General features: G+C 45.0%; 1 protein-coding gene across 1 annotated transcript in view; it reads right to left on the bottom strand.

Annotated features, from left to right (window-relative positions):
* trabd2b (TraB domain containing 2B) overlaps positions 1-10874 on the bottom strand; it is a 67581-nt gene extending 56707 nt beyond the window's left edge. Inside the window, exons 1-2 of the mRNA XM_085774171.1 lie at positions 10372-10874; positions 7141-7710 (exon numbers count right to left, since the gene is read on the bottom strand). Of these exons, the coding sequence (XP_085630297.1) occupies positions 7141-7710; positions 10372-10485 (684 nt within the window). The 5' untranslated portion in view covers positions 10486-10874. The remainder of the gene's footprint in view (positions 1-7140; positions 7711-10371) is intronic.
* Between the last annotated feature and the right edge of the window lie 1198 nt (positions 10875-12072).

The following is a 12072-nucleotide window of genomic DNA, read 5'->3' as shown; positions in this document are numbered from 1 at the left end:
ACCACACCGGGTGATATAGATAAATACATCGCACTGTCTGGTTACTTGTCCGGTGCTCTCCAATGACCCTTGCTTATTAGCACTAACACAAGTTATTATTTATGGCTGTTGTGTTGTTAAACCCAAGTTCCTCAGTGATTTTCAATATAAATGGTGTGGACAGAAATCAGAACATTATTATTCTACCACCACTATACTTGTCCCATTTAGGCCCAATCGTCTGTGTCTGCTCAAATTCTTGCAGCAGATCTCCTGTGGTTGAACAACATGTGATCACACACTTAAAGCAGTAAATGTTTGGAAGCAGACTAAAGCTGCCAGTATGTTTCATCAGAACAGCTTGTTGGATTTGTGAATCGCGTCAGACCTTTCTAAAAACCTGACAAGTTAACATTCAGATTCAGTTCACAGTGATTGGTGAGTTGTGCAGACTTGAATAAGGAGCCAAGTTTTGAAGCTGTGTTTTTTCAGTCTTTACATAACTATTTATTTCTCTTTTTGCATGAGCAACCATGTCTGGTGATATCGTAGAGCTTTTTTTCTTTTTTTTCTGTAAATCAATACAAGCCAAAATGATGGCAGGCACTCCATACCGACTGTGACTTAATGTTGTGTTATTGTAATGATGTATGTGCCGTGCAACCAATAACATCACGACAGACATAGATCATACCTTCAGGTTAAAAGCGGATGAATCATGAAAGGCAAAAGTAGTAAAACTAAAAGAATTTTGGAAGCCAAAAGAGCCGGCTCTTATTGGTGAGCTGAGCCACATGATCCGTCACAGTAAAGAGAGGGGATTCCCATCACTAAGCGCCACACCACAGATGTCCTCCACAGTTGGAAACAGTGTGACACTGTGTTGGGAGTTGCAACATCGTCAGTGGCAGCAGGTCAGGGTGGTGGGATGGATCAATGATGAAATATTGACATGGAAGTCTCTTGTTTACTTCCTGTTACCTGCAAGCAGTCAACACTGATTTCTTTTAACCATGATAACAAATGTGATTAATTGTGTGCAATTGTGTATGGCACTGAGCTACGTATATGATGTAATTTAGATTGATACAGATGAAGGTTTAAAAAGCGGTTAAAATACTAACACCCAATGAATGATTTTCATGTATTTACAAGCTGTAAACTGTTGTTCTGCATTTAAGCCCCATCTCAAAGTTAAAGCTGGATAAAATGTCACTCCAAACCTTCAGTAGTGCACATGTTACATCACAGATACGCACTTTGATCTAGTGGTTTCCGCTGGGCTAACCTGGTTAAACAAAGGTTATAAAACAACAACGTCCCAAAAGACAACAACATTCCAGAGGGGCCAAGTGGGTCTCTGAGGAAATCAGTCAGTCACATTCCTGTCTGTGATCAATCAGCCTCTGGCCCAGACAACCTGAGATTAACCTCAGCCTTCTTGGAAACTACCTGCCCTTCCCATAGAAAACAACCTCCAGCCCTGTACAATTTACTGCAGTTTCCCTTGTTGTGATGAGCAAAATATGTAATGAAGAATCATAGTCTCTCTCTCTCTCTCTCTCTCTCTCTCTCTCTCTCTCTCTCTTTCTCTCTGTGCGTGTGTGTGTATTTGCATGTCTTTGGGAGTACCTGCCTGCAGGATATCACTTTGAACCACAGTTCGATTTGCTGCAATTTCCACTGTTGGGATGACAAAATAATTATACAAAAACACGAGTGCAAAGCTTGCGTGTGTGCACTTAACAACTTTGGTCCTCATTTGAAAAGCAAGAAGAAGAGGAGTGAAGAGTAAAGATAGATCCACAGTGTGACGTGAGGCTGTTACAATTTAAGCAGGATGGATCACTTATTTTCTCCACCAAAGGGAGCATGTGGGCGAAGAAAGAAGGGAAGGATTTGGCACACCGAGCACTAAAGTATGGAGGAGCACTCCGACCTGCCACGCTTTACTCGCTGCCTCAGTCAGTGGCGTTCAGCTCAGTGACAATGTGGTGGAGTCATTACCTCCGTGCTCTCAGGTACTCGAGAGTAAGAAGGGACATGACCTCTGTTGGATTCACTGTGCAGAGACAATGCAAAGTTTATAGAGGAGGAAAGAGGAGATAAGTAAATAAATCACCATTAATTAGCAAAGTTTTTGAACAAAGATCAAAGTTTCGCACCTTGCAAGCATGAATTACTGGCTGGTAAACTTGCCTCCTTTAACTTTGAATACATGAGTAAGTGGCGGTAAGTGGAGAAAGTGGAGTTGACTGGAGTTTTTCCAGTTAAGAAAACACTCAAATTGTGGCACTTACTTTTAACGGAACATTTCTTGCAGCCACTTTGTACCATTCTTCCCTCAACTACTGTCTGCTGCCTGCAATCAAAGTCAATCATGGCTTTAACTTTCTTTTTTTTCTCCCCGCGTTTTTCTTGCAAAATATGAATGAATAAAAGAAGCTGTAATTTATACAGTCGCCAAGTGCACAGTGCCCCTGTTTCCTCAGCGTCCATATCTAGCCTCTTCACCTCGCCGTCAGCCTGCAGTGTTCTGGCCAGCACATAATTGTCTAAGTGCTTCTGGATGGCAGCAGGCTATTTGGTCATTAAGGGACCTATTAAGTCATTAGTGCAACAGTGGGACTGCCGTCTGCCTGCCGACAGGACCAGATGATCGACCTGATACGTGTTGCCTCACAGTTTTCCACATATTTGTGCAGGTAATTATGGCTTAGATGTGAAACACCCTCAGATGTCATGCTTAAAGAGGGGATACACGTCGCCAGCACACTTTAAAGGTAATCTCCTTCTCCCCTTCTCCTCCTCTTCCTCCTCCTCTTTTTCCACTCACTGTGTGTGTGTGTGTGTGTGTGTGTGTGTGTGTGTGTGTGTGTGTGTGTGTGTGTGTGTGTGTGTGTTGATGTGTATGTATGTGTGCGGATGAGCAATGGGTTAGCAATGAGACAACCAGAGCCTCGGGACATGTCAGTGAGAAAGATAGGGAGCAAGAAGAGCCGAGCAGAAATCCAAAAGGAATGAGGAGGTCAGAGAAAAAGAGGAGCAGAGTGCAGACTCAGAATCGCTTTTTCCATCAGTCAGACGCTGCGGCCAACACATCCCTTCAAACCCAAACTTACACACCCGTCACGGAATGTAAATATTTGGATATGGGTAAGGTTGGATGTTACTTAATTCCTCCATTTAAAGATGTCCTGTTTAGGTGAACACGGTCCAAGGAACACAAAGCATTCAGCATGATTTGATACGACGCATGAGAATCTTATTTTGATTTAATTTCTCTTAGCAACCCTTCGCCCAGCCTTTGGAGACATTCACAACCCTGGGCCCATTTTCTACTTACCATAAATGCTCATCAAGTAACTGCCACGCAAAGCCAGAGAGCTCTGGATCTGCACAGAGGAAAACATTCCTCCTGGTCATGCATTGTATTTTACTTTTACCGTTTCAAAAATCATTTTCAAATCAGCAATTTGTCCTTGGACCATATACTTTATGTGGTCTAATCTGAATTACAAAGCACAAATCACACTGAAATTCATAGTAATAATGGAAAACACAGACTGTGTTCATCTAATTCAAAGCCCTAAACTGAACCACATGGGTACATTTCATTTTAATCAACATAAATCAGAAAAATAAATCTCATCAAATGTTTATATCGTAATTAAATACATTGTTGCGCTTTGCTGTGATCTTAACACCTGTGAGGCTACGACAGAAGGCCTCAGCTGGAAGACTTATCCAGCAGGAAAGATGGCACAGGAGCTGGCCTGGTTGAAATAGATACATCAGACTGTCACTGAAGCTGTAAACATGGCTCCGAAACCAGATTCTGTCACCTACCACCCTCCCATCCCCTAAAAGCCCTAACCCGGTTCAGCCCTGAGGCAACAGCACTGACCATCAGCCTCCCTCTCTCTTTCTCTCTCTCTCTCTCTCTCTCCCTCTCTCTCTCTCTCTCTCTCACACACACAAACACACACACAGTAGTCCACGCTGATGGAAACTCGGCTTGGTCAGAGGTTGAGCCAGGTACTCTATCAGATTGGGCGCTGCCTGCCTGCTCTGCAGTGCCCAGACTGACCCTAGCAGACTGCCAGTCTCCTTACCGCTCCGCTGCTCGGCGGCTCCAACACCACCTCCCACCGTGACCTTTGACCTCTGCCCAGGAGGCAGGCGCCACCAATGTGATGTAATTTCTCTCCGACATGGGCCAGTGGCCTCGGCTGCAATGCGACCCAGTGAAAATAAATATGGGTGTTTATTTGGTGAGTGTGAGAGAGGCCCACAGGCTGGAGCCACCCTCAAGTTTCCCAAAAGTAGCCTTGCACCAAAGCCATTCTTGTTCCACATCTTGGCTCCAACAATATACAGTATCTAGGTGGAAACAAGCCACTATGGTTTGGTACTGTGCACCACCGGTATGCTGCACCGATGGGATGCGGAGACCACTGAGATCCTTCCACAGGCCTCCAGGCCTCAGCACATTTCAGCAAAAGGACTTTTCATCTTCCTGGTCATTATTTATACATTTGCTTGATAAGTCGTGATGGTTATTTAGCAATCCACCCATGAGGTAAAAGGAATATATTGACCCATGGCACTTGAACCCTCTTGGTACAAGCCGACCCGCCCAGCTGTCAACCTCCATTGGACTCCACAGAATTGGAGAAGAACCATGCATCAGGAGGACCCGCCTTTGTTTCCAAGGTCTCTAACCTCCCTCTCACAGAGACATGACGTCCACACCTACAGAGACCATAAAGACATCTCAGACAGACAGAGGTCTCATTAGACCACAATAGTACAGGGAGGCCTCTGGCACACTCAGCGTCTCTCCGTCCCCTCCTACGCTACCACCAACATCACCACTACAAACAGATTACTGCACTGAAATGCTCACTGTGGCCTCGCCTATCCCACACAGGATGATGTATTTGCTGTGTCCCCCTTTTTTTTGTACAAAGACGACGTCCTCTGAGGTCACATGTCCCCCTGGCAACAGCCTGTGGAGCTACACAAACCAGTCAGTGACTCGCACTAGTGCTGGAGCTCCTTCCAGGTGCCTATGACAAATCCCCAACACAATAGATGATGAATCACCAGTGTTCACGCTAAGTGCAAAGTTACAGCAAATTCTAAGCAGCTACTTTTTTATTGGGAATAAATAATACGTGGGCCAGCAGAGTTTGGAACGCTTCCCAACTCAGATCTCCCTTTAACAATTGCTCATGTTTCAGATTAGCGTTCGCGGTGAGACAATACACATCCGTCTCTCCTGTATTCTCAACCCCACGGCTGCCTTTGCACTTTCTCTGCTCCCCGGTCAGTCTCTATCACTGCCTTTCTCTCTCCACTATATCACTTCTCTTTCCTCTGATTCCCACCCACGCATTTTCTCTTTGTCTATCCATCCTTTTCTGACCTCATCGCCGTTACAGTCAAGCATGGAGGGAACCAATCAACCATAGTGTTCAGATTAAATCACAAATTATTATAATTGAGAATAATGGTTTCCATGTCAGTTTCAGTTCAGCTCTGAATTGTTCTCATACATATCTGGAAACAAGGGGATTGGAAGCTCAGAGGTTCAGTGGTACTTGTGCTGTGCTGGGGTGAAATTCAACTTATCCGTGATCCAATTTTGATTGAATTTCCGTGACAATAAAACTCTTATCTGAATCTGAGCACCTGTCTTGTAAAGGTTTTACTGTCCTCTGTAAATTCAGTCAATTCTGCCTGTGTTTTCACGATCGATTATGAGGATGGAAGTCAAACAGAAGCTCTCTAGAAATGAAAAACACTGTTTTCCAAAGTTGGACACTGCTACTACCGCACTGTTTTACATTGTAATTTAAAACTGTGTTGTGTTTAGGGTCAGCGTCTGCCAGCAGTAGTTCAGAAACCGACGCTGCCTCGAAGATGACAAAGGCAAGAGACATGAATGCCTTAATAACACAGAAACGTATAGGAAACAACAGACTTCGAAAGCTGCAAAGCCCCGCTAACAGCATTACCACTTGTCCTCTTCATTGCTGAGAAGCATGTGTGCCTTGCTGAGCTTATTTCTAGGGGCAGAAAAGCTCTCAGGCATGTGCAGGGCAAGCAGTGCGACTTTGACAGCGTAGTTAGGAGGTGTTGATGAAAGAGGAGAGGCTAGGAGCCCACTGACTCTCAAATTAGCCCCGGAGCCCTCCGACCTGTCACATGGAGGCTTAAGTCTTCACAGATTTTGTTGCACTGAGCTGCCAATGTGCATGTATGGAGCTTTGCATGCTTACAGTATGCCTTCGTGTGTGGCGTGCCGTGCATGCAAAGCACATGTGTTGGGTTATGAATACATACACACACACACACACGCTGAGATGTTTTTTCTTCTGTCATATTGATCAAAGGTTGTATCAGAACACAGCATCATCCTCTTGCTCATCACAGATTTTCCTGGGACCTCCCAGGGTTTGAAAAATGCTCCCCAACCTCCAATTTATAGGTGACCTTCATCTGACAAATTCCGGAAATAGATGCATATTCCCATCGTTTCTTTATCAAGACACAAGAAATGAAAGATGGATCCACTCCTTACATTTTTACTCGTCAAATAAATAGGTTATTATATTCATCTTTCAGTCTCTAAATGCAGTGCGTTACCACAGAGAGTTAGACAGACAGTCCACACTCATGAAAGAGAGAGCTCTCTGCTCCTCTCACCTTCTCTTATCTCTTCTGCATGTGCACTGCTCAGCCTGAAACTCACTTTGCAGATTCAGCTGTGGAGTGTGTTTGTTCAGTGAGGTGGAGGGACATCCATAACCGTAAAGCTGTCTCCCGCAGACAAGTTTTAGTCGCCTTTTTTCCTCCTCATATTGTACTCTCCCACATTCTCTGACTGTTTCTCCTGGGGAAGGTGCAACAACGAAAATCTGCGCACATACACTCAACTTTCACAGTGGATTACAGAGCCCTATTTCTTGTCCTCAGAGCTACTTTACTACAAACAGAGGGATACAGGATACACAATCATAGGATCTTCTCATGCCCCCTCTAGGCCTGGCTTGCCCTTGCAATTTCTCCAGCTCTTCCAGCTGTGTACACACAAGGACTCAGATGCTAGAATGAAAAGAAGGAAAAAAAACATGCTTAGTTTATTCCTCTTACCTGAGAGAAGTTGAGCCCATTGAGGGGGTGGCACTGCTCCTCCACCCGCTCCACTGCTCCTGTTGTCTTCCCCATCCTCTCTGCTTCTTGAGCCAAGAACAGGTCCAGCACCGGTGTCCCCCTGGACCGGACGTCCCACTCGGTCAGCGAGTTGACCATCAGCATCACCCACACGGGCCTTTTCCTTTCCCAGTTCCCAGCGATGGCATTGAAAAGGTAGTCAGCATACAAGCCGCGGCCACGCTGGTCGGCGGTCATCCAGTAAGGCATCATGTGTTTAACGTAGTCCAGGTGGCGTTTTAGGCGGCGGTACAGGTCCCGAGGTAGCAGCATCTGGAGGTTCTCCCCGTGGGGGAGCAGCTGGCAGCTCGTCAGCTTGGAGATGGTCAGAGGGTCGGTGAGGTCTAGCTCAAAGAAAACATTGGGGCTCTTGTGGAAAGCCTGCTTGGAGCTGTCGGGGATAAAGTCCCAAACTCGTGTGTAGGGAACGTGGATGGTACCAAATAAGTACGAAGGTGGATGAGGAGGCGCACGCTTTATTCTCCACAGGAAGGAGTTCATGTCACTTTGCTGCGGCAGAGTGAGAGGAAGGAGAAGAGGAAAGACGAGAAAAAATGAGGGTTAAGATTTTGAGAGCAAAAGGAAACAAAAATACCAGAGCCATCATGTTGGAGTAGCTCAACTTGCTTTAAAACTAATGCTGACACATTTTTCCTCTATTGTGGTTAGCTGGCTCATGGGCTCGGGTCAACAAGTTAAAGATTGAAATACCATTTTGAGATGACGGCAGCTCGGGGCTGTGCTGCGAGGGCTTGCTGCTGTGGTGCAGGCAGGGAGTTTATAGAGGGGCCTTCTGGGCTGTAAACAGACCCCCGTGTATTGTTGAGGTGCATACCATGGTTGCCTAAGCCTCTTTCGGCCTGGGAAACATTTTGAAGGCTGCAGTGCAAATATACTGCACTGGAGCTCATAAAAGCCAAAAGCTGAAAGAAACCTGCTCTCCATTGTGACCCCACTGTGATACTTTTGTTTGTGATTTTTTTTTTCACCAGGCAGGGAGATGTAGTGCTGACAGCTTCAAGTACAACACTGTTTTTGTCCTTTACGGTTTATATTACAGGAAGTGTTTGTCTATGGCGGTTATCTTTACACAAAACAATGTCACAATGTAAATTAAATTATCACATCCGCTCTAAATGAACATAAGGGCTCTATTGCATTTAAAATATGGTTCTTGTTAAAAGCTATGAAAATGTGCTGTGCATGTGCTTTGACTTTGATGTTGGCATTATTCAAATATGAAGAAAAAAAAGAATTAGCTTTTATAAACAATATCAAACTTTTGGCTTCTGAGACACAGTGTAATCAGGCATTTGAGGGATGAAGCCCATTACTGTAAAATAAAGTTATTCTTAGAAAATGTTTACTTCTAAAATTTAATCAAGATTTCCCTCAGCTGTGTTCCAATTATATTGCACACTGCCAACGCTTTTCAAATAGCTGCCAAACGCCAGTGGAGTCTTCTTGCGGGATGTTCTGTTATCATCATAATTAACTGCAGAGAACATACAGCATATTCTGGCACAACCTCCTTCTAGACAAAATAAATCAAAAGTGCTATATTTAATTTCAGAGCCCTCGCACATACTGTACGCTGACGTGTTTAAGCCGTTCCTAAGTTTCTAATTGAATTTTCACATTGGCCGAGTTCAGACGGCACTGCAGGGGAACCTGGAGGGTTTGGACGGCATTAGATGCATAAGTACGTATTTCATCATATTTGTGAGGCATGGAAACCTGGAAAGGCGTTTTTTTTTCTTTTGAACCTGCAGCATTTCGGTCATTTCTTCACGTACAAACTGTGCGCTTTAGGCCTCCCCCATGAGTGGAGGCTTCTCGACGTGGAAAGTGTGCCTGTCTGAGTCCTCCTGAGGAGACAGTCTGAAGCTAAAGCTGCGTGGTCTTTTCTGGAGAGCCCCGACTCCCTTTTTATGGGGAAAATTGCTCTTAACAGAAAACAGAGACCACTGTACTGACGCATTACAAATCACACGAAGCGGAGGAGCACGGAGCCCTCTGTGATCTCTGACAACAGATCCGTTATCCGCGCGTAGGACGTAATGCACTAATGAAACATAAGCCTGTGATCTCCAAACGACTCCTAAATGACCACCTCAGCATCGTGCACGCTCGTGGGCAGAGCTGCCAAGTGTCATTTTTAAAGCCTTTCTGTTGCAGCGGTCATATATTTAATTCAGTTGTGTTTTTTCCCCTCTCTCTCTCGCTCTCTCCAGGAGAAGCGTTTGCAGTCATGATTTTGATTAACTCCCATTCTTTCCATCATGTGCGTTCACAGTGGGAGGCAGACGGACCGGCAGACACGTTATAATAATTGAGCTGGAGTGTATAGGCTGTATATGACTGGCTGCTCTGCGCTGCTGCTGCTGCACTTCCTCAACCCACATCCATAATTTTACCAATATGCCCGATAAGTGCTTTAATAGGCCGAGTGCTACGCTGAAACACGATCACTTCAGAAAGGTCAGAAACTCTTTCCAAATGAAGTCAAGTCACCCGTGGGTGTTCCCCACTTGCGTTTGTCACATAAACAGCCATAAAGTTGGCGAGCAGTAAGGATTTCTCTTGGCATAGTCTACATCTTTGATTTCTAAGGCCCGGATCTCCTCATAGAGCAGGGTCAGAAATAACCGAGCCAACATGTTTAAAGGCGTTAGATCCCTCAACAATTATTATTTATCCATAAATGTTTTATTATTATTATTATTATTATTATTATTATTATTATTATTATTATTATTATTATTATTATTATCTGGTTTTAATCAGGATCTGCATTGGTAGTCCACATGAATCCGGTTAATAGTGTTACATTTAAATTTTAATTCCAGCTTTTATCACCATTTTATCTCATTGCACATCATTTTATTATCTAATAATATCAGACATTCAACTTTTTTAAAAGATCGTAACCTTTGACCTTATACCTGATCATGAAATTTTACTTTTATGATAAATTCAAAGGCTGGGGACATAGCTGCTGTAGATGTAGCCTATAAATCAGTGTATTAGTCTAGCCAGTTGCAACTTAGGAAAACTTTGACAAGTGTCACTGTTCTCCTTCAGCTCTGAAGGCGCAAGAAAGTGTCACATCGCATACATGTCAGGTCGGATTGTGTGTTTGGTTTGATGGATTGCTCCAACGCGACTCACCGACTTTGGCGCCTCGCACTGCCTCGGTCTGTCCGGTCGCTCTGCGCCCCAGGGTGTCACAGTGTGCAGGAGAGCGCTCAGGAAGACCCAGCTGAATCCCGGCAGGCAGATCATCGTGTCGAGGTGAGCGGACACTGGTGACACTCAGCTCCCAGGAGACCTTTTATCTCGGTGCTCTCTGCCCCTCTCTCCGTCTTCCCTCTTGGAATTAAAAAAAAAAAAAAGAAAAAAGTTTACGTTACCGGTGGCCTCTGGGCTCACATGTGTCGCTCGGCTGGAGGACCATTCCTCCTCTTTGCCATTGCCGACTCTCTCCACCTCTTAGTTCGCCTCTTTCTCAGACGTTTTTTTTCCCCTGTGTCCGTGCAGCTCGGCGCAGTCCTGAAGCAGGAGCTGAAAACTCTTTTGGAGAGTTTTCCGCGGTGCGCTCCGCAACTTTGGAGCGTCTTGACTGGGAGAGAGGGAGGTGGGACGATATGAGTAGTACCCACCAGCTCCCCCACCACCCCCAACCCACCTTCTCCACCACCCCAAAACGTTCAACATACACACTCAACAAACACACACAAGACACACACCGCTGCTTCTTTGGAGAGGAGGGAGCGCAGGTTCAGGGAGGGATGACAGATTTGCGTGAGTAAAGCCCCACAAAACTTAACCAAAAAGAGCGCGGGGTGGTGAGTGACTGCTCTCATATTGTTCTTATAACGTCCTGTAGTGTGAGCTTGGACTTAAACTCATACTGAATCCTATAGAAGCAGAATGAAACCGACTATATCTCAGCCAGGTTCGATTCTGGTATCATATTTTTTGAAAAGCACCGATTTGTTATTAGATACTACATTAACATGGTGGTATTCAATACTTATAACTACAGGGATTTCTGTGGTATCACTTCTTGATCTAAAGTAACTTCAAGGTGTTGAAATCCAAAGCAAAACTCTTGATGTCAACATCCACTTAATACCTTTCTTTAAATAATTTCACCACATTGCATAGTCTTTCTGGAGGGTATATGTCTGGGCTCTGTTCATTTTAAGAACAATGTCACCAATAATACAGAGCCTGGAGGGCAGGTGGCATACGTATGCAGCTCTGGCAAGTCATACTTCTGTTTTGTTTGGATTTCAGCAGAGTCTTTCCCAAAGATGTATATGAACAATTCTTCACATGTTGACATGTGCTTCCTCCTCAGTGGGATTACATTTATCTCTGTCTCCCTCTGTTTAACCACCCTGCAGCAGTATGTAGTATTTGAGCATGTGAGGGTCACACGTGATTAATGGTCACAAATAAACAAGTCCGAGTAAAGACAACTGTGAGAAGTGCTTTATTTATTTTCAGCCCGGCTCTCCTCTTAAGATGTGCTGATGTGGAGCAGGCGGATCTGAAATAAACGCTCATGATGAGAGAAAGTGGCCCCCTCTCTGTGCAGGCCGCCATGTCAGCGCTCCACTACTCAGCTATGACCTCAGTTATTGTCCAAGTGGCAGACAGTGTGACAGAGTCAAGTAGTGGGAAATTTATCATGGAGACCCCTCAAACAAGTGGCACCGGGGCCCCTCCCTGCAGGCCAGAGGCAGACAGACCTTGGACAAGCAACTCTTTGTCCTCGGTCATGTTCTCCCCTCCTCTCCACTCCTCTTCTCACCACTCGGCGCTCACTTCTGTTACTGGGCAGCTCTGTTAGCGGCCCACTGT

The sequence above is a fragment of the Trachurus japonicus genome, chromosome 4 (assembly GCF_045865225.1).
Source record: "Trachurus japonicus isolate A0001 chromosome 4, Traja_1.0".
Taxonomy (NCBI): domain Eukaryota; kingdom Metazoa; phylum Chordata; class Actinopteri; order Carangiformes; family Carangidae; genus Trachurus; species Trachurus japonicus.
Note: the sequence above shows the minus strand (reverse complement) of the source record. Positions and strands in the feature narration are given on the sequence as shown.